Source organism: Schistocerca gregaria, chromosome 4 (assembly GCF_023897955.1).
Source record: "Schistocerca gregaria isolate iqSchGreg1 chromosome 4, iqSchGreg1.2, whole genome shotgun sequence".
Lineage (NCBI taxonomy): Eukaryota > Metazoa > Arthropoda > Insecta > Orthoptera > Acrididae > Schistocerca > Schistocerca gregaria.
Genome location: NC_064923.1, coordinates 451,518,741 through 451,543,006, shown reverse-complemented (window position 1 = coordinate 451,543,006; position 24,266 = coordinate 451,518,741). Strand labels below are relative to the sequence as shown.

The 24,266-nt window shown below is 38.0% G+C and overlaps 1 protein-coding gene across 1 annotated transcript in view; it reads right to left on the bottom strand.

Annotated features, from left to right (window-relative positions):
• Positions 1–24,266, bottom strand: part of LOC126266609 (cytochrome P450 4C1-like) — a 104,253-nt gene that overhangs the window by 10,845 nt on the left and 69,142 nt on the right. The window contains exons 7-8 of the mRNA XM_049970947.1: positions 20,082–20,208; positions 1,967–2,045 (exon numbers count right to left, since the gene is read on the bottom strand). Coding sequence (XP_049826904.1) covers positions 1,967–2,045; positions 20,082–20,208 — 206 coding nt within the window. The remainder of the gene's footprint in view (positions 1–1,966; positions 2,046–20,081; positions 20,209–24,266) is intronic.

Below are 24,266 nucleotides of genomic sequence, written 5' to 3'. Positions count from 1 at the left end.
TTTCCCCTAAGACTGTTTCACGAGTGCACCGCAAATATCAGGAATATGTTTCTTAATACTTAATTGTTCTTGGCCATCTCCATGTTGCTATTAGCTCATACTCCAACCTGCAAACTGCCTAAAAATAACTGATGTCTAGGGAAAGTATATAAGAAATATTATCCCAAAAATAATAATCCAGTACGAAAACAAAATATTGCAAATGAAAGAAATCTGAAAAATAGCTTACTGGATAACAACACATAGGATTTATCATAAGATCCGGTAGACACCAGCTGCGTAAAACCAATGTAGTAAAAGTTAAAATCACATTCAATGTGTGTACTTCTGTCACACTGATAAGTGGCTGATGTGGTGTAAGGAGTCTGTGGAGACAAGCAATACACAGGAAAGTGGAAGGCCACATTGGCTAAGAGGCAACCAAAGTTAACACATGAGCAGCTGGAAGAGGAAATCAGATGGAACTGAAAAAGAAGGGAGATGGCACTATGGACTTACACTGTTCATTGCATCCATGGGCTGCATACACCACATGTTCCATTCATTATTAGTTTTTCTTTCATTTTTTTCTAGGTCTGACTCATTCAGCAGGTATGCTTTGAACATTTTTACAAGCATCTTTTTGGTGTCATCAATTTTATTATGACAACCCACCATTGTGGTTTAACTTTTAATGTGGATAACTTCCTGAAAGCCGGGACTCCATGACTGTCACCAACATTATGGACATATAACCATTTTGAGTAATTGTCATTGTGTCTTGTTAAATGTCAAAACTATGGTTCTGTATTCCTACCATTTCAAAAAAATTTCACAGTGATTTGTATTTTTGATAGATAAACCTGAAGATGTTCCTACACTGATGTGAAATCAGTAGCTGCGAATAAAGCACTTCATACAACTATGCAGCTTTTGAAAACACCCCATCCTTCTTTACTTTGGTTTGGTTGTTTTATGATAATTTGAGCACTGAGTGTTGTTATTGTTATTCATGGTGCAATGTTTGTGGCAATATTTCTGAGAGGAACTGAAATGCCAGCAAAATGCTGAAATGGCTTACTTCTTTAGTAAAAAGGCATTTCTACTTTAGTTACAACTAAAGAAGTAAATGGAAATTGAGCTTTCCGGCAGTTACTAGAAAAGTATATTACTATGGAAGTGTTACTAGAAAAATATATTACTATAGAAGTAATTTACTAAAGTGGTCCAAAATAAAGAAGTTGTTGGTATGAATTCTGATTTCCACAGCCTCTTTGATGGTTGAGACCCAGTAATTTAATTTTCTTAGCTGCCTAAGAAAATCAAAGAGATGTTGCAGCCTGTGAAGATTAGTCATGACCTCAAAGTCTCAAGTGTTTACAGTATTCCATGTCAATAAATGGGCCAATCTATCTGAACCACTTCCTAGTGCTGTACTGAATGTCAGTGACACACCGAGTACAGAAATCTAGAAAAATCTGCTGTTGGCAAACATACACAAGTAAGGACAATATCTTGTTACAGCAGACATGAATCCTTGTCTATGCTTCAAACTAATGGAATACAATAATCAAAGAGCCTATAGAAAGCAGATTTTGTGTGAGTGACTTCATTAGAGATGTGTGCTAGTCCTCAACAAAACATAGAAGCAAGAATTTAATACCAAGAGACTGCGTTGGAGTAGACCTACTATTGAACATAGTGTGTAAATGTAGATGATATGGCACAGTGTAATCTCTGCTCACAGTGAGCAGTTGACATTACTGAATCATTAGCGTTTGTGTGATCCACTTACTTCTTTGACAGCCAGTTGCTTTCTAATGAAGACACAGTGGATATTATTGAAAGCTCAGATTTTTACAGAGAAATAATGTGACAAATGCACCGACAACATTTAGAGTCACATTTTCAACTAGTTTTTTAACTTTGTAGAGTCTACAGATTACAGTACATATAATTATATCAATATTGTGTCGTGTGTACCTACCAAAGACTTCCTCCTCATCATCTTTGGGATTCAGATCTTTATTATTGTTCAGTCTTGAGGCCTTTCTCTCCCTAATTACCTGTAACATTGGGCTTCACATTACTTTAAAAATATTGAAATTGTGTACTTGTGTGATATATTTTATAACTGTTGTAGAACTACAGTAATGCATATCAGTAATGAATAATAACCTTGACATTTCACAAAACATTGTATTACTCTTTGAGAGCTGATTTATGAAAGTAACCATTAGAGAAAAAGCCTATTTTGGAAAAAAAAATCAATAGTAATCCCTGATACTGAAAAATTGTTCAACACAGTTTACAAAAGAAAAAATAATTATAATCTGCTCTGTGACGTCCACCACTGTATGAAATTCATTTTATACAAATCATGATACAAACTGTGTATGACATTAACTTCAAATACACTAGTGTGTTGTTATTAATAGAATATTGCCACATGCACTTTCTCATCTAATGATTAAGATACACATATTGTTAGATGACTGTTATGACTTGATTCAGAAAACAGCTCATTGTGTAACTCTGCATTGAGACACCTGAAATGCAGATACACAGTTGTAAACAAACTATTTTTGGTAAATATGTTACTTTTTTATATAATTTAGTAGTTGCATATGATATTTCAAATATTATCTTCTGCAAGTTTCTGAATAAAATATCAGAAAATAAAGGGGAAATAATAGGCAGATAGCAAAAAGTGCTAACACACTGTCAACATATTTAGAATTAAAACACAAGTTGGAAGAAAAGCACAGAATGAAACAGAAAATATTTAAAATTTTTGAAGCTAATAATATCTGTTAAAACAAAAAGTATTTTATGTATCACAGAACAGCAGTTTCCAGCCGATGGAATAGCAAGTGGAATGATAAAATGATAAAAACAAAGGATACAAGCTTATAATGAAAGAGACTCACAAAATAAGGGGATAAAACATAATAAATGAATATTAGGAAGCTGGTTGGGAATGGCACAAGAAACGGGGAAATGAAAATGGTTATAACTGACTTGAGTGAAGTCACTTAAATATGATATGCAAATAAAATTATGGAAAGTTGCATATCTGGGAATGTAGTATAATGAAATAAACAAATATATTTTATATAGCAGAATTAATAAAAAGTATAACATAATTAAGGAACTCGATAATGAATGCAGGAAAGTGTGAAAATCAGGGAACCGGTATCAGCATAACCATGTGATAGATAGATTGATTGATTGATTTTTATTGTTGTAGAGACCTCAGAGATCATCTGAGGCATTACAAAAGTCAATATTACATTGTATAAATGTTACACACATAATTACAAAAACAAGAAAAATATTACACAATATAAATATTAAACAAATAATTATGGTACCTTCACACAAAAACAAAACAGAGAAACTTCTGGTACAAACTGATATTGCATAGTAAATTTAGCCAATTACAGACTTCCTCATATATAGAAGCATATAAAAACTGATCACAATGTGTAGTCATATCATATTCTTTGACTCCCTTAAAATTTCATCAGTTTCATAAATGCTGAGCTCAAGAAGAAATTCTTTTACTTTCTTTTTGAATTGTTGAATTGCAAGATCCCTGATATGTTGGGGTATGGCATTAAAAAGTTTTATGGACTTGTATAAGAAGCACTTTTGTGTTTTTTTATAGTTACATCGGAAATATCTCTTAAAACAGTGAACTGTGCTTACTCAAGATTGTATTATCAAATCATTTTCATGAACCTGATAGCATTTCACCATAATTATTTCAAGCTCAATCTTGTATTAAGTGCATTGTTGTTGTTTGTCATGTGAGTGAGTGTTTTGACTGGATCATATCATGAGGACACAATCTGACCATTGTGCCTAAGAATAAGAGAAAGGGTGATTATTTATACAGCTGGTGCCACATGGCAAAATTCATTGAGATTCACAATGTTTCATGCCAAGGGTAGGGCACAAATTTTAAATCACTGATTATGTTCACTATCAACCGATACGGGGCAGTCAAATGAAAACAGGACAGATGGGAGAAAAGTAAGTAAACTGTTTACCGCTTCAAAATTAATCACCATAACTGTTACTACTTTATCCCACTGTGAGAGATGACGGTCAATGCCTTCATGGAAAATTGTTTTTGGTCACCTATGGACCCTTGATTGAACCCAGGTGTCAACTCTTCATCCGAAACAAACTGATGGCCATGAATGTCTTCTTACGGAGCTCAAAAAATATGGAAATCACATCAGGAGAGATTGGGACTGTATAGTGGATGTGTGAGGGCTTCCCAGCAAAACTTCTTTAGTGTAGACACAACATTCAGGCAAGCATTATCCTGCAGCAGACTGATGCTGCCTGTTAACTCTCTTAGGTGCTTGGACTTGATGGCGCACTTCAAGTTTTGCATAGTGGCCATGTACTGCTGTGCGTTAATTGTCGTGCCATGTTCAAGAAAGTTAATTAGCAGTAGGCCCTTCCAGTTGAAGCAAAAGGTCAGCATGACTTTCCTGGCACTGGCATGCACATCTTGAGATTTTTTTTAGTGGAGATGAATCAATGTGTTCTATTGTTGCTCTCCAGCTCAAAATGATGACACTATGTTTCATCTCTCATGACCATCCGGGAGAGGACACAATATTCTTCATCATGAAACCATTCCAGGTGTTGCAGGAATGTTGAGGTTCTATTCAATTTCTGCTCCTCCATCAGGCTATGGGAAACCCACTGTGCAAGGATTTTGCTGAACTTCAGGTGCCCTGTCACAAGGGCATGAGTGGTACCATGAGTGATGCCCAACATGAGCCATGTCCATCGTCACTCATTTTTGATAGCAGCATCCACCACAGCAAGGACAGAAGGTAAGTGACACAATGAGCTTGACTGCTGTCTGTAAATGACACCCCTCCTTCTCAAAATCATTTAGTTCATGCAAACACTCTTGCAAGTGACATACTTTTTTTTCCATGCACAGCACACATTTGGGCTTGAATTTATCTTCCTGACACTCCATACACAGTCTCAAACTGCACTTCACCTTGCTGTTCTTGTTTCCCAGTCTTGACAGTGGAGTCAGATGCACATATGACTCGCTGACCTTATGTCGAGCACATATAACAGAGAAATGGTGCAACAGTTAATGTTTCAGTGTTCCTTCCTGATTCCCAAAAGAGGGCACTTCTATACACTTCTACCAGCCTTGCCAATGTTCACTGCATGCTTTTTCTGTAGCCTGTCTTGTTTTCATTTGACTGCCCTTATTAGGTTGGTCATGGGTGACAGAATCTCAGTAGAACTTAATTTGCATAAGATGTAATGGACAGAAGTCTGATACCCAACAAGCAGCAGACTTCAGAGAAACACCAGAACAAGATACTTTGAGGCAAACTGAACTGTTAGCCATCTGTGTCAAAAGACAAGTATTTTGTGTTACACTCACCATAATACAATGGTAAAACTGTACAAATTATGGTGGAAATTATGATACATGGAACACGAATAAATGTCCTAATACCTTCTTGAATGAATACTCACGATCCAATTTAAAAGCCAGTTCACAGTAAGTGTTAAGCTAGAGAGAACAGGAAACATGTTACAATCTGTACAACATGATAGAGAAGATCTCATGTGGCAGTAGCAACATTATGATGTCTATGCGTATCAGTGACTTCTTCGAAAGTCTGTCATATGACTGACACACAGTCTGTGAGTCTATGAGAGATGAGCACATGATGTATTAGAAGACAGAATCCACTGTAGACTCTAGTTGTTTCATGTCATTCTAAACATATGTAAGCTCACTCTGAATATTTTGTCAATAATCTAAATGTCATTGTACCAGAACAATTTTGTTATTTTTATTTTTGCTTTTCAGTTAAAACTGTATGTCTGTCATTTTGTTAATGTTCAGACAAAAGTTCTTGCATGTTTTCACATTTTCTCTCCTTCCTGCTTTACAGCATAATCTTCTGTGGCCAATAAAGTATTTTTCTTTCAAGCTGTGCAGTAAGAATAACATGCAAAGTTGTTAACTGATTATCTTGCAGAAAATACCTTGGGATTCTTACACTTACACTTATAACTCCAATGTAAATGTAAGAATTCTAAGGTTCTGTAAGCACGCTTTTCATTATCAACTCCGCGTAATATTCTCATTGTGCAGTCTCAGCAAACAATAGATATGAGTTACAAATGAAGTGCAATACATTCAACAGCAGTACAAAATAGAAAAATAATTTCTGCATGTAGTGTGTCTTCCACTCTAATGTAGCATTGTTTCACATGTAAGACAAGATGATTTAGCTGGTGACTTTAATACGGATTTCTTAAAGTACATTACAGTTTATGAATAACTGAATGATTTTCTATGTAGTTATAATCTGTAGACAGAGTTGATGGGCCAACCAGATTAACTAAACACCTCTAGCTCTATAGATCACTTTTACACCTTCTTAGGTATCTGCAGAGTTAGTAATTTTGCTTTTGAGAACATTTCTTGTGGAGAAACAGCAGGCTGGCTAAAACTACTTTCAAAATGGATTAAAAACAGTGTCAACTGCAAAAACATTTATTTTGCTGGTAACCATTTTCAGTTAGTGTTTGACCATCCTCAGACCCTGATAATGAAATACAAACATAGAATGGATTTAGAAGGATGTCTGATAATAGTAATAACATGTAAAATACCACATATATAACAAATATTAAAAGAAGAAATTATACCCATGATAGTAGGTGGTGGTGGTGAATGGAATGGGTCTTGTAGCTCCATGAACATATCTGCTAAGGAGACCAACTAAGTTGTTGTTGAAATACACAATGCTCCTCCCATAGCATACTAAATTACATCAGTCAGGCATACATGATGTAAAACAGCCATCACAGTAAGGGATAAACAAAATAGTTACATGAAAGCTAATAAAAAATGAAGAAGTGGGTACATTACGTGACATAAAATAACTGCTACAAACCGAATGTAAAGGAGAGACTCAATCATAATTGCTTGTGAGAACACCGATAGCCATCTTTGGGGGTTTATCATCAACTCGTAGAGTTATCCCAGCAAAGACAGTGGTTAAGCAATGCCAATGGTTCCCATGGAGACAGCCTTGTCGTATCAATATGTGCCATCCAGCAGAAGGTGATTTCAGAGCCGCAAATCTGACTGGATGTTAAATATGCACCGACATGCAGGCTAGCAGTAGAAATGCATGCCAAGTATTGAAAATTGCTCCTAGATCATGAAAATACTGTTTGAGAAATATCACTGTTTACCATGGAAGCAATGTGGAGGAATTGATCTTCACATTTCAGCAGAAGTCTTATGGACATTTTGTGACTGTAAACAACTATATTCACAGTATCTTTTAACTTCTGACTGCTTATGTATTTGTTTTACATTTATGGCCCCTTATAAGGGTCCTTGATGTATTATATCATCGTGATGTAGCCTATATATCTGTACATCTGACATTATATACACTATGTTAAGAAATTTTGTGGAATACTTATGAATGTAAACAACTATGTTCACAGTTCTTTTAAACTTCAGTTTCTTATACTCATTGTTTTTTGCTTTTGGCTATCTCCTGGGTCAATGAGATTTTGTGCCATAATTCTTTTGATGTAACTTATTTTTAATGCTTTAGGTATTATGTACCTACTTTGCTTGTTATCATGTTGGGTGCTTGGACAATGTCATATGGAGGACCTGACACATATTATGCCAGTTGTCTTTCTTGCATGCCAGTATTTTGTAACACTTAGCTGCTATTGCAACTCTGAAGTCATTTTCTGTTGAATCTTGCATATCAACACCACCACACAGTTTATGTAGTAAATAATGACATCACTCAAGCTGTATTTTCACTGGCACTATGATCTAGGAGCAATTTGCAATACCTGGCATGCATTTCTATATGTCAGCCTGTGTGCCAGCATGGATTTAACATCCAGTTGCTGTCACAGCTCTGAAATCATCTTCTGCTGGATGGTACATGTCGATATGGCAAGGCCATCTCCATGGGAACCATTGGCATCACATAGCCAATATTTTTTGTGGCGTAAAATCTACGAGTTTGTGATAAACCCCCAACAATCACTATCAGTGTTCTCACAACTGTTTTTGATTAGTTATATCTTTTATAAAATGCGTGTTTCAGAAGTGATGGCCAGTAATTCATTCATGGAAAGTACAGGCCAAAAGTAGCAAAAAAAGCTTGAGTGAACATGGGTCCACAAATCAACTGTTGTCAAGGTACAGCATATTTTCTGTTGCAGTTCATCAGCCTCTAGGAACACAAGGCATCTCTAGACGTTAAAGTAGGTGTTCAAAATGTTGTCCATGCTTCTGAAAGCAACACTGAACTCATCTCTGAAATGAGTTATGAATCCTCTCAGACAATACTGGGAAATTTCATAAATCCTGGAAGGCTGCTTCAATCCACAAGCATAATTCCTCAAGAGCATTGACCTCGGTAGCATAGACCAGGCTTCTGACATCACCCCACACACACAAATCCATGGATTTAAATCAAGAGAACTTGGAGGACATGGCACCAGCCCTCCTCTACCTATCTAATGTTGACCATATGTCTGGGTTAGAAGCTGGCGTACTCATAAATAAAAATGTGCTGGAACATCATCGTACATGAGCCACATGTTTGGGTAGTGGGTCATCATCATGTATATCTGGAAGTACAGTCTGCAGAAAGCACATATCCTGCTGTATGGTTAGTCTCTGTGGTAGGAAATGTTTTCCAGTTATGCAGTCTCCGAGCAGTCCTGCCCAGACATTCAGCAAATAATGCTGATGATGTTGTGATACATGTGTTGCATTAGGATTGATATCAACCTGAATGTGACAGTTGTGGTAGCTAAAAATACCATCACGGGTAAATCCAGCCTCATCCATGAACAGAATCCTGCTTAAAAACAGGGGATTCAGAATACACTGTTGTTGCACCCATTGGTAGAAATTCTCTCTAGGAGGGCTTGAGGGCTTGTACTCACTGAAGATGATATGGATAAAGTATTTGCTGATGTAAAATCTACCACACGCTGCTATGACTCAGGACAAGCTCTTGGGTTGTTGAGGGCTTGCACTCACTGGAGATGATATGGATAGAGTATTTGCTGATGTAAAATGTACCACACACTGCTATGACTCAGGACAAGCTCTTGGGTAGCAATCCTCCTTGTTGAAGTATTCAGACATTTGTGTACAATGTGTAACACTCTTTCTTCAATATCAGGTGTTATGAATTTGGGTCAAACTTCTTGTCCAGGGTGTGTGAAACTCCTGGTTTCTCTAAGGCACTGATATAACCAGTTAAATGTACACCTGTCAGGCTGCCTGTGGAGACAAAAAGCTTTTTCATACAATCGTGCAGCCTCAAGGGCACTGCCATTTGCTTTGCGATACAAGAAGTGCATCTCAGTATACTCTTCATTGTTGTTACCTCTGTTCATGGTGCCTTGATGTTCATAACTGATTGTGAGCCCAGTATGACACTGTGCACAGAGGGAGAAAGGGAAGTAGTTGCGCATTTGTAAACTTTGAGATATGATCATAAATACCGTGGTATCCAGGGGTGTTTACAGTTGCTTCCAAACTCAAATTAATGGGATACCTTGGCAACGGTTGATTTTCAGACCCATGTTTATCGAGGCTTTTAATCTAGTTTTGGCTTGTACTTCCCATGTGTGTATTATTGACCATCAATTCTGAAACATCATGTATATTTTTATCACATACTGATAAAATTCTGTTAATAGCAGGTACTTTATATAATGTAATATACTTATTTCTTCATTTCTTATCAGCTTTCATGCAACCATTCTGTATACACCTTATTGTAACAACTGTTTTACATCCTGTATGCCTGACTGGCTATCACTCATGCAATTCGGTATGCAGTGGGCGGAGCATCACATATTTAAGCAACAGCTGTGTTGCTCACCTAATAGTTGATGTTTGTGGAGTACAAGATCTCCTCCATTCACTGCCATCACCTACTACCATGGGTATAATTTCTTCCTTTAATATTTTTATATACAAAGTATTTTATTATGCCATTATTATCAGACATCCCTATAAATCCATTTTACATTCATATTTCAGTATGAGGATCTGAGGATGGTCAAACAATGACCAAAACTGAGTACCACCGAAATAAATGTTTTTGCAATCAAGACTGTTTTTAATCTTACACTGCAGATTTAATATAATAAACCCTCACTTTTCTGATTGTCTTGCCAGACAATGGAAATACTGAACATGGTGTGATTCACAAAGTACATATGAGATGAGGAAAATTAGATGTCTGAATGAAAAATCTTTAGAGTCTTTTGCAACTTGGGGCATGGAACGAATTATACTGTACAGATAATGTTGCAGACAAATGGATGAACTTCTGTAATGTTTTGCTTACCAATTCAAATGTAACATGTGGAATTACTTTCAAAAAGAAACATGCTCAAAATTGTACAAGACTGCCTTCAGAAAAGAAACTTACTTGGAAAATACATAGAGTTTGAGCACTGAATTTATTCTCAAAGGAAATCTTACAACAAAAAATAGCAAACTCAAATAACATAAACAAAGCAATATGAAACTGTGTAAATGGGAGACTCAGAAGAAAACCTAAGCCTAGTATCAACAATATTCCAACTGAAGAGTGATGGTGTGAATGCCTTAGACCCTTATGTAGTCAACAGCGCTTTTAGTATCCACTTTATTAACTCAAATAGCATATGTATGAAGTCTGGTGCTGATGACTACAGAACTTCTTACCGGGTACAGAAACCAGTGTATGTGTATGAAACAGGTACAGAGAAAATTACATATAAAATGCCAATATATGTCTCTACTCCCCCTCCCCATGAACCATGCACCTTGCCATTGGAGGGGAGGCTTGCATGCCTCAGCTATACAGATAGCTGTACTGTATGTAGGTGCAACCACAACAGAGTGGTACCTGTTGAGAGGCCAGACAAATGTGTGATTCCTGAAGAGGAGCAGCAGCTTTTTCAGTAGTTGCAGTTTGGATGATCAACTGATCTGGCCTTGTAACATCAATAGAAATGGCCTTGCTGTGCTGGCACTGTGAACAGCTGAAAGCAAGGGGAAACTATACCTACAATTTTTCCTGAGGGCATTCAGCTCTACTGTATGATTAAATAATGATCACATCCTCTTGGGTAAAATCTTCTGGAGGTAAAATAGTCCCCCATTCATATCTCCGGGCGGGGACTGCTCAGGAGGATGTCGTCATCAGCAGAAACAAAACTGGCGTCCTATGGATTGGAGCATGGAATGTCAGATACCTTAATTGGGCAGGTAGGTTAGAAAATTTAAAAAGGTAAATGGATAGGTTGAAGTTAGATATAGTGGGGATTGGTGAAGTTCAGTGGCATGAGGAACAAGACTTCTGGTCAGTGAATACAGGGTTGTAAATACAAAATCAAATAACACTAATGCGTGGGTCTAGTAATGAGTAAAAAAATAGGAACATGGATAAGGTACTACAAACAGCGTAGTGGATGCATTATTGTAGCCAAGATAGACATGAAGCCCATGCCTCGCAAAGGTTTATATGGTAACTAGCTCCACAGTTAATGAAGAGATTGGAGAAATGTATGATGGAATAGTAAGTGAAGGAAGAGAAGGAAAAGTAGTAGGTGAATATGGACTGGCAGTAAGGAATGAAAGAGGAAGCCACCTGGTAGAATTCTGCGCAGAGCACAACTTAATCATAGCTATCACTTTGTTTACGAATCATGAAAGAAGGTTGTTTACATGGAAGAGGCATGGAGACACTGGAAGGTTTCAGATAGATTATGTAATAGTAAGACAGAGATTTAGGAATAAGGTTTTAAATTGTAAGACATTTCCAGGGGCAGATGTGGACTCTGACCACAATTTATTGGTTATGAAGTGTAGATTGAAACTGAAGAAACTGCAAAAAGATATGAATTTAAGGAAATGGGATCTGGATAAACTGAAAGAATCATAGGTTATAGAGAGTGTCAGAGAGATTATTAGGGAACGACTGACAAGAACAGGGGAAAGAAATACAGTAGAAGAAGAGTGGGTAGCTTTGAGAGCTGAAATAGTGAAGGCAGCAGAGAATCAAGCAATTAAAAAGAAGAGGGATTGCAGAAATCCTTGGGTAACAGAAGATATATAGAATTTAATTGATGAAAGGAGAAAATATAAAAATGCAATAAATGAAGCAGGTGAAAAGGAATACAAATGTCTCAAAAGTGAGATCAACAGCAAGTGCAAAGTGACTAAGCAGGGATGGCTAGAGGACAAATGTAAATATTTAGAAGCACGTATCACTAGTGGTAAGGTAGATATTGTCTACAGGAAAACTAAAGAGACCTTTGGAGGAAAGAGGAACACCTGTATAAATATCAAGGAGCTCAGTTGGAAAACCAGTCCTAAGCAAAGTAGGGAAAGCAGAAAGGTGGAAGGAGTATATAGAGGGTCCACAAAAGGGCAATGTACTTGAGGGCAATATTATGGAAATGCAAGAGGGGGTAGATGAAGATGAAGTGGGAGATATGATACTGCTTGAAGAATTTGATAGAGCACTGAAAGACCTAAGTCAAAACAAGGCCTCGGGAATAGACAACATTCCATTAGAGCTACTGATTGCCTTAGAAGAGCCAGTCCTGACAAAACTCTTCCATCTGGTGAGCAAGATGTATGAGATAGGCAAAATACCCTCAGACTTCAAGAAGAATATAATAATTCCAATCTCAAAGAAAGCAGGCGTTGACAGGTGTGAAAACTACCAAATTATCAGTTCAATAAGTCACAGTTGCAAAATATTAATACGAATTCTTTACAGACAAATAGAAAAACTGGTAAAAGCTGACCTCATGGAAGATCAGTTTGGATTCCGTAGAAATGTAGGAACACGTGAGGCAATACTGACTCTACAACTGATCTTAGAAGATAGGTTAAGGAAAGGCAAACCTATGTTTCTAGCATTTGTAGACGCAGAAAAAGCTTTTGATAATGTTGACTAGAATACTCTCAGATTCTGAAGGTGCAGATTAAAATACAGGGGGCGATAAGCTATTTACAATTTGTACAGAAACCAGATGACAATCATAAGAGTTGAGGGGCATGAAAGGGAAGCAGTGACATAGAAGGGAGTGAGACAGGGTTGTAGCCTATCCCCTATGTTATTGAGCATGCAATAATGGAAACAAAAGAAAAATTTGTAGTGGGAATTAAAATCCATGGATAAGAAATAAGATCTTTGATGTTTGCCGACAGCATTGTAATTCTGTCAGAGACAGCAAAGGACCAATAAAAGCAAAATGAGGATAATGGAATATAGTTGATGATTTTTACTATTTGGGGAGCAAAATAACTGATGATGGTTGGTGGACGATAAATAGTTCAGACAAGAAGAGAATGCAAGCTTTTGAAATGTGCTACAGAAGAATGTTGAAGATTAGATGGATAGATCATATAACTAATGAGAAGGTACTGAATGGAATTGGGAAGTAGAGGAATTTGTGGCACAACTTGACAAGAAGAAGAGATCGATTGGCAGGACATGTTCTGAGGCACCAAGGGATCGCCAGTTTAGTACTGGAGGGCAGTGTGGAGGGTAAAAATTGTAGAGGAAGACGAATAGATGAATACACTAAACAGATTCAGGAGCTTGTAGGGTGCAGTAGTTACCTGGAAATGCAGAAGCTTGCACAGGATAGAGTACCATGGAGAGCTGCATCAAACAAGTCTCTGGACTGAATACCACAACAACAACATGTCTCTACTGGGTGGGATGAAATTTCCTCTATTATCTTAGAAAATGTGAACATTCAGTCATTCTTGTTCTGCTCCACCTCTTCAGTGAAAGTTTAAATAAAGTTGTACTCCCATCTGAATTAACATGTGCAATAGTCCAGCCATTACACAAAAAACTGCTGAGCCATCAGCTTAATTCTGGTCCTAACCAAAGTATTAGAAATGATTATTGCACTAAGATTTGAAAAGTTTCTTGTGAAAGAAAAAGTGTTATGAGAAACCCAACATGGTTTTAGAAAAGGCTACTCAACATCATCTGGCATATATGACCTATACATAATTTATGAAATTAGTTGAGGAAGAATGGGTGGCATTTTTGTTCCTAGATCTGTCACATGTGTTTGACACAGTATATCATGAGCTGCTACTTGATAAACTGGAAACTTATGGTCTCAAAGGAATAGCTGAAAACCTCTTACAGTCATACCTAAAGTACAGATATCATGTCACATAAGTCACTGAGACATTGAGTTACATTACTGAGAAGTACAAGTGTGTGTGTGTCTGTGTGTGTGTGTGTGTGTGTGTGTAAGGAGAAAAAAACTATTTTGAAAAGACCCACTGGTCCTCCTCCTATACTAATCAGGAGCTATTCCTATCCAATACTTCACGCAAAATATTTTAACTTGGTACAGACCACTATTAGCTGTTTATATACTCGAAAAATCAAGATCTATCTGATCCAGAGATTTAGGTAGAACTGGGTAGAATTCATATTCTTGAATCCAAGTATTCAGCTATATTGTAGGAGTGGCTTATGAGGTATTCTTTTACTTTGCATTTAAATATTTGGTGATTTTTGAGTTCCTGCTTAATGTCCACTGCCAATCTGTAATAGACTTTTACATCAGATTATAAAACTATCCTAAATCCTAGAGAGAGATAAATAGCATACATGGAAATTATTTCTATGCATAGTATTGTGGTTGTGAATTGCTGAGTTTATCCTAAATTTACTCTTTTTATTAGCCACAAGTGCTATTAGAAAGGAAATATATTTATATGTAAGTGTAATATTATATAGATCACTGAAGAGGCTCCTGCAAGATGACAGTTATTAACTTAGCACAGTATTCTTATTGCATATATCTGCACAATAAACATTTTTTTCACTTTAACTCCAGTGTCACAGAAGATTATGCCATAGTATGGAATTGAGTGAACACATGAAAAGCAACCTGCCTGCAGTTCAACACAGAGAGAGAGATTTTTAAGTACAAAGTAGCCAGAACTGAGCTTTTTGGTTAGCTTATCCACACAGTGGTGTCACCTCAGTTTATTTATCCATCTGGTTACCCAGGAACTTCACACAGGGTGCCTCATGCAGAAAATGCCCATTGGTCTCCACTTCCAGTACATCAGTCATTTTTATTTGTATGGAATTACATAATATGAATTTTTGTAAGATTAAGTGTTAAATTGTTGGCTATGAACCAGTTGTGTGCCTCCTAGCTGTGTCTGGCATTGATGTGTGTGGACCATTTATTAATACACTTGTGTCATCAGCAAACACAAAAGTTTTGGAAATAATCTCCAATGCCCTGCTTAAATTGCTTATGTAGATCAAGAACAGGAGAGTACCAAGCACCGACCCTTGCAGCACACCATATTTAATATTCTCTGATTCTGAATTGTATAATGTTTTCTTATTCCTGGCACATCATTTGCTAATGTCACTGTCCATTTTCTGTTGCTACGATATGATTTTAGTCCTGTGAAGGGAAGACATTTAATGCCATTCTGTTTTATTTTCCCTTATAGAATTTTATGATCTACACAGTCAATGAACATCATGGTAATAGATAACTTCATGACCATGGAAATATTCAGTTCTTCTAATGAACAGCAAGTGGGATTGTCAAATTAATAATAGAAAATGTGGCGACTAAATTAAAACAATATGCATTCCACTGACTTCAAATATAATAATCAAACAATGGAAAATCCAGGATGGAATGTAACAATATTATGAAAAGTAAAGTTGCTACTCATTGTACAGTGGAGATGGTGAGTTTGAGATAGGCACAACAGAGAGACTATCCCAAATAAAATTTTTTGCCATTAATGCCTTCGTCAACAATAGGTGAAACACACACACACGCAGATGCAAACGCAATTCACACACATGACTGCTGCTTCAGGCAACTGAAACCACACTGTGAGCAGTAGCACCAGTGCATGATGGGAGTGGCAACTAGGTGGGGGTAAGAAGGAGGGGGGGAGGAAGTGGGGAGGGGGAGGGATAGTATGGTGGGGGTGGTGGACAGTGAAGTGCTGCAGATTAGACAGAGGACAGGGCTGGGGGGGGGGGGAGTAGTGGAAAAGAAGAGAAATAAAAAGACTGGCTGTGATGGTGAAATGACAGCTGTGTAGTGCTGGAATGGGAACAGGGATGGGTGAGGACAGCGACTATTGAAGGTTGAGGCCGGGAGGGTTACAAGAAAATAGGATGTATTGCAGGGAAAGTTCCTATCTGCACAATTCAGAAAATCTTCTGTTGGTGGGAAGATTCCAGATGGCACAGGCTGTGAAGCAGTCATTGAAATGAAGGAGGTTATTTTGGCAGCATGTACAGCAACAAGGTGGTCCACTTGTTTCTTGGCCGCAGTTTGTTGGTGGACATTCATGTGGACAGACAGCTTGTTGGTTGTCATGCCCACATAGAATGCAGTAAAGTGGTTGCAGCTTAGCTTGTAGATAACATGACTGGTTTCACAGGTAGCCCTGCCTTTGCTGAGATAGGTGATGTTTGTGACTGGACTGGAGTAGGTGGTGTTGGGAGGATGTATGGGACAGGTCTTGTATCTAGGTGTATTGCAGGGGTATGAGCCATGAGGTAAAGGGTTGGGAGCCCCCCCCCCCCCCCTCCCTATACCATCCCTCCCCCTCCCTGCCCCAGCCTCCTCCTTACCCCCACCCCAGATCACGTAAGAAACAGATTGCCCGATCGCTTGGTCTAGCAGGCAACCCTTGTCAGGGAACGGCCACCAGGCGGCAACAGCGTTGCAGCCTTACTTGTGGCACCAACCACTAGATGGCACTTTCTGTGAAATATGTGGCAACATCGTCCGAATGCATGGAGCTTTCCACCATTTGGCGTCTGTAAAGTACAGCTGTTTCTGACATACCGATGGTAGTGGATCAAGTCATTATGCTGAGGGCCTGTGAGTATATCAACTGTGGAAGGAGTAGACGGACAAATCCTGAACTAAAAATGTAGTAGAACTGTCTCAGAACTGAAAATTATAAAAAATATGTAGTTTATTCATATTGTACCAAATAAAGATTCTATGTTAGGCTGCACAAATAAGTTTTGTTGCCTTTCCTTGATCACTCTACCACGTTTAACTAGAAAGAAGTAATGTGTTAAATCTGAGCAAAACAGTACTGCTTGTGACAATAGTAGATGTTCTGACCGCAAAGTTAAGATGTTTACCATCACAGAATATTTTTTAGTCACAATATTTAAAGTTTCAGAATATTTGTCGAAGATATCGTTGTTAAGTGCATACATGAAATTATATTCATTTACAACTAACAGTAATCATATGCAAAATGTGATTATACTTAAGCACGCTTACAGAAATACTTAGAAACGATACAAAATCTGTATCTTAAGCTTATTTACAGTCTCAAAGTGAAAAATATATTGTCGTTATAACTCACCTAATCCCTATAGATAGTCTACGCAAAATAAATATAATGATGTCGGTAATGTCAGGACGCAAAACCCACTGCTCAGTGCAGTATTTGTCAGTAAATTAACTGATTATATTTCAAAGATGTTGAGAAGATTTTGAAAACTTTCTAGTGCTAACCTGCACATGGAGATCTTTTTTACCACCATAATCCGTATCAGAAGAGCTGTATAACAAAGAGGAAACAGACGGCATGGAAGGCAAGTGTAAAACCTATGCGACTGCAATGCAGTCTGCATTTAAACAGTAACTCACGAGAAATGTTTGTGTGTTACTTTTCATTTATTTCATTTCGCATATGATTGTGAGAAATATCCCTACAGTAGAAATAAACTTGGTTTGTAGTATTACAGGAGATAATCTACATTCTTCAATTGAAAACTTGGGAGAAACCACAGCCGATCATAAGCTACAGTCAGCTGTGTGACGAATGCATTTCGTGCGCAGCACTCTAGTCGAACACAAATCAGTGTCATTCACGTCACCGAAGATACAGCGTTACCAATTCTGCGACGTGGACAGGTCAGTTAGCATTGTAGCGTAGCCTGCGACATCTGTTGATCAATGGGAAAACTGTTTTTATGGTTGCCTGTTTCGCCATAAGGATGGTCAATCTGTTTCTTACGCGATCTGGGCCCCCACCGAGTCGCTAATTCCATCATGCACTGGTGCTGTTGCTCGCAGTGTCAGAAACATACATTCTAAGAAGGCATCAGGCCCAGATTCCATCAAACCGCAACTACTACATCATCTACCTCCAGCAACTATCAATTATCTAACATCAATATATAATGCTTGCTTAAGACTAAACTACTTTCCCAAAACTTGGAAACAGGCCCGAATCATCACATTACCAAAGCCAAATAAGGACTTATTATTTCCGCAAAACTATAGGCCAATTTCCCTGTTAGACTTCCTTGGAAAGGTTCTAGAAAAGCTCATTCAAACAGAACTGAAGAAATTCCTCAAGGATAACAACGTAATCATCCCAGAACAATTCGGATTCCGAGAAGAACACAGCACCATCCACCAGGTGACCAGACTCGTCGAGCACATATGTCAGGCCAGAAACATTAGACACAGTACTGGAGCAGTCCTGCTTGACATTGAAAAAGCATTCGATAAGGTATGGCATCAAGGCCTTATCTACAAGCTCCACCAGTACAACTGTCCCAACCACATCATCCACATTATTGCTTCTTTTCTCCGCAACAGAGCGTTCTATGTCCATGTACCAGGAGCGGCAAGTAACACTAGATCCATAGAGGCTGGAGTCCCGCAAGGCTCAGTGCTGGGGCCCATTCTCTACTCGATTTACACAAATGATATCCCCAAACAGCTGGGGGACACTTGTCACTATTTGAAGACGACACTGCAGTCTACCGCAGCAGTTCAAATCTGCAATATATAGTCACAAAAATAGAGCAACACCTACAATCCATCCAGAAATGGGCTAACCAATGGAAAATAACAATCAACGCGGAGAAAACCCAAGCCATACTATTCACATTCAAAAGAATACCTCCTAACCTACATATACGCTTCAGCAACAACAATCTTCCATGGTCAGACACAATTAAGTATCTAGGCATCAAGCTAGACAAGAGGTTGACATTTAGAGACCATGTTACACACATTTGTAACAAGGCTGCAGGAGCAATATTCAGACTGTACCCAATCATAAAAGGAAACAGAATAAATATGCGCGCCAAAAAGAAAATCTTCAAAACCATCATAGAACCAGCCATCACTTACGGTTCTGAAATCTGGTCAATGGCCGCAGACACCAACATAACGAAAGTACAAAGGGTACAGAACAAATACTTCAGAATTGCTGCTGATGCTAGCCGGTACCAGACAAACCGAGACATATACACAAATCATAACATACACAAAATCCCGGAAATCATCCAAAGAAAATCCATAAAGTTTTTCCACCAAACCACGGATTCGAACCACCCACTCATCAGAAATCTGGGACAAAATCCACCCGACCCAAGAACGAGATTTCCCATCACGACAAACACCAGAAACTACAACATACCATGATAAACAGTATACAAAAAATAAAAAACACCTTAACACTCACTTAAACAACAAACATCTACACATACTCAAGACCCTATCATCCCATCGTTTTGTTACCCAACATAATCAGACAGAAGGCAGGGATCAAGACAGATCCGGTCCTTCGAGCACAGGGGTTAAATACCCATCAGACCACCTCTCTCTCTCTCTGTGGGTTTCAGTTGCCTGAGACTGCAGTTGTGTGTGTGCGTTGCATTTACGTGTGTGTGTGTGTGTGTGTGTGTGTGTGTTGTTGACAAAGGCCTTAATGGCCGAAAGCTGTATTTGTGACAGTCTTTTTGCTGTGCCTATCTGCAACTCGGCATCACCACTATATGGTGAGTAGCAACTCTTTTCATAATATTGTTAAAATATGGTAAAATGCATAGATCAGAAGTATTCCTAAGAATATCAAATTTTACAGTGTCACTTTAAATGCAGCATCCCATTCCCTTTTTCAGCATGCAATATAGAAATAACACTTTATAATACAATATACTGATTACCTTTTCTGTAAAGCCATGGAGAACATTAAGGCTTTCATAATAAATCTTCCCATACTTTGTTCTCTTGTATATAAAATCAGGATGTAGCCATGGACGAACAATTCGCTGAAGTGTAGTTTCACTCATGCTGCAAATGGTTTAGTGTAATATTAAATGATCACAAAATGAATAACACAAGATGATTATAGTAACAATGCTGCTACACAGACTGACTATTTTACTTGAGTAACACATAACAGATGCAAGCAGTTTTTAGAAATTCATCTCTACTGACAGAAACACATGCACACTGCACTTAAGCTTAAAAAATTTAAATTTGCCAAAACAAAAATTTGTGTACCACTCCTAGATGGTAATGATCATTATTACACATCTCTGGCCTTCACTTTGTCACTTTCCTATTTATTTGTCAATGAAAAACCCTTTTATTCTTCTTTTGATGAAATACTCTTGTATTCTTGAAACTACGGACTGCATTTAATCCTCCCATCTTGCCACTAACCCATCCGAACTATTTCCAATAGGAGATGTCTAACTTTTGTGGCAAAAAGGATGCTGTTGTGGGATGTGAAGCTTTCGCAAGCAACAGAGGACACACAGCAGCTCCCCATGTTGTGTATCAGGCTGTCCAGCATGACTTGTGTTAATGCCTATTATTTACGAAATATTTCTCTCAGGAGGTAAACAGTGGTCCTTGTTGGCTGTGCCATGGCTGTAATGGTTTGGCCCATAGTACTCCATGCACACTGAAGTAGATTTAGGCCATAAAGATCTGACTTCTTTCTAGCTATCTCTGCAGTGAGCTGGCCATCCTAGGCTTGTGGCATTACCATGTCTCAAATTTGAATGCACCATGTAGGTCTTGTGTGGACAAGTGTTACCCTCCATGAGTCCAAAGTCCTTATATGCTATGGGGAAAGATGCACACACCGATGTAGGATGTCATCTCTACTGACTGCAGCTGTCGCAGCATCCAATGAAACACACATTCCTAACACTATGCACTGAGATGAGACAATAGTATCAACAGATTTATGACTTTTGACAATATTGGCATGTCAGATGAATGGATGTTGAGTACAACTCTGCTGGATAAACTGCAACTTATTTGTGAACAACACTATACTCCTTAATCCACTTAGAGGATGCAAGACACTCATTGCCAAGCCACATTGTGCCTTTATGCAAGGCAAATGTATCCAGCAGGTTGGCAAATATTTGTTGAAACCAACAATGCACAGTCTGATGGGAGATCTGTAACCCCTAGACTTGCCAGGTCTCTCTGCGCAGGACACCAGCTATGGTGGTTGGGCATCTTCAGCCACTTAAGGCAAGGTAATGTTCCCCATGATAAGACTAGAACATAGTCAAGCAGTAAACAAAACACACACACACAACTCACTCTCACACACACGTAACCACAATCACTGGTAGCTGAAGCCAAACTGCTACTAGAGACTATGGTCATGTGTGTGTGAGAAGCATTTGCATGTGTGCTTGTATGTATGTGTCTGTGTCTGTTCCCTAGTTTTGATAAAGGCCTTTTTGTCCAAAAGCTTATTTTATGACAGTCTTTTTGTTGTGCCTATCTGTGACTCAGCATCTCTGCTATTTGACTGAGTAGCAACTATCCTTTTAATAATATTGTTAGACTGATTGTAGCTCGTCCAATGATCTAGCTGGGTATAACCTCACCTGGCTGCATTCACTGAACCATCCTGCTGTCATACAACTTCAACATAGTGTAGAAAGTCACTCAACATATAGACCGTTGTTGACACTTGAAGTAGCTTCATACAAATATAACATATGTGTCACTTGTTTCCATGTCATCTTACCAGAGTTTAGTTTGCAGAGTATCTCAATGACACAATGTTTTTTTCATAGACGTCGAAGATCCCTTAGGTTATAAACAAGAAGTAGATGAAAAATATATCTTAATTGCTCTCCATCTCCAGCTGTAATTATTATCTGGATTCAAGGAGTAAAAACTCTTATTAGCAGTGTGATAAATAAAAATGCTCAGTGTAAAAAAAAAAGACCTCTCTTCTTCCAGCCCCTAGACAGCTGTTATTCTTTATTAATATCAAGTATGAAAGCAATCAGAAGTATATAAACAACAGGTAATTAGTAGTTATGGAAAAGTAGCAATGTTGTAGAAAGTAGCAGCTTTTCTGCTAATTGTATTATATTACTTTATACTCTTCCTGACTGTTTATAATAATTGTTGTTACGTCAGCATACTGCTGACTAAATTAAATTAGCTGATTTATGATTATAAGAGTACATGGACTATATCTCACTTTTGTTCATCAGCAAACTTTAACAGGAAATTATTGAATCTAGAAATAAAATTGATAATCTATCCTCCACCTTGTGAGTACTTATTGGAGGATATTTTAACTGTACATAGTGGTGCCTCATTTGAATATATAGTAATCAGGTGCTAGCAGGTAGAGTTACAAATAAAAAGTTATACAAATTGTAACATTTAGATATATAGGTTTTTTCATCTGTAGCTCATGTAGAAGGAAAGGCAGCAGGTCAGAATGAAATGCATATCAACACTTTTTCTTTTGTGCTATTTGTTGTATCTTTGTAGGCCAGAGCCCTTGAGGACTTCTGTACTTAATGCTTGAGCATTTACGTTTTCAATTATTCTTTCCTCTGTTTTGCCAGATCAAATGACATCAAGTTTCAGGAGCTGATCTTTGCTATTCATTATTTTCATGTCTATATCTACTGACATCAGATAAGCAGAAATTTGTAGTTTTTTATTTGCCTTTAGTTTTATTTTTAGGACCCTACCCTATTCACACAGGAAAAAAGACAAAAATTGTATCAGATTGAGTTAGGGGTAATTGAATCAAGAACAATTTGCCATAGATTGCAACAAATGCACCATTGTGGAGTCACAGTCATAAAATGGCACTCAGTTGGTGATGAGGATGGAATCTTGTCCAGTAATTGAACAGGGCTGGGCATATCCAGCTGTACTGTTAAATCTCTCTGAGCTACTGCTGTGTAATCCTGTGGTTGTTGTGCTGCAGTACTCTCATTGTTTATTATGCCAAAGTCACTATAAATAGGTACACAAACAATGAGCTAGCCAACTTCTGCCTGAAGCAGCAGGCAATTATGCATTGTGTGGTATTCATATCCATGGACAGTAAGGAAGACATGAGGCTGATAACTACCACCACCTCTCAAGCATAATACTCACAGCTGTACCATGCCCAGCAACCATGGCTAATAGTGGCCATGTCAAATGAGGACTGGAACTCATTTTAAGGGGAAAGGCCCAGCTATGGAGCTCAGCTCACTGCTCCAGGCTTAATATTGTCTTCTAACTTCACTGCACCAATGACTGTTAATGTATTTATTGATCTGTGGCTATAAATTTGAGTTACAGTTCATGACTATCTACTTGGACTTAGTGAGTGCTTTTCTGATGAAGACTTGAACTTCAGACTTGACAGCTCTTGCAACAATCACTGGACTCTGCACTTCTGACACTCACACCAAACTTTGGTTGTGTTTTGTGTTAACAGTTAGTTTGTCTCAATAAATAGCTGAAGAATTGCCCCTAACTATGAATATGATAAGTTTCAGTTTACATGTTCCAAAATGGAACACATGTAGCAGCAACCACCTGCCATATAACAGCAAAATTAACTGCTGGAGCACTGTCATTAACAGCAACTAGTTTTATTGTAGCCGCAGCTGCAGCAAACACTATTGCAAGTAACTATACAACTTTTGCTCCATTCAAAGAAGTACAGAAGAATGGAGGATCTAGTTCCAGAGTGATATATTTTGAGAACTACAATGTAAATTTCTCACCCAGCTACATGCATTTTTCTTGTCATGGTACCCTTAAGAAATTTTGCATCTTTTGCATAAACAGTTTTTAGAAGTCACTCCTATGATGTTGTCTTTTTTAGAAATTTGTTGAAGATAGTTTGCTCACTACACCACACAGACAAATGTAGCAGCCACTATATTAGAATTAAACGACCGACAGAAATTGCACAGAAGGCTTGGGTAGCCAATTTACATGTTTTATTTACTAATCTGCCTGGACCCTGCCAGTACGCAATCATAGGCAGACTCCCTCATTTATGAGTGGTGGTACACTATCCCATGAATAGCAATGATTGATCTGCAGTTCTCACACTTCCAGAG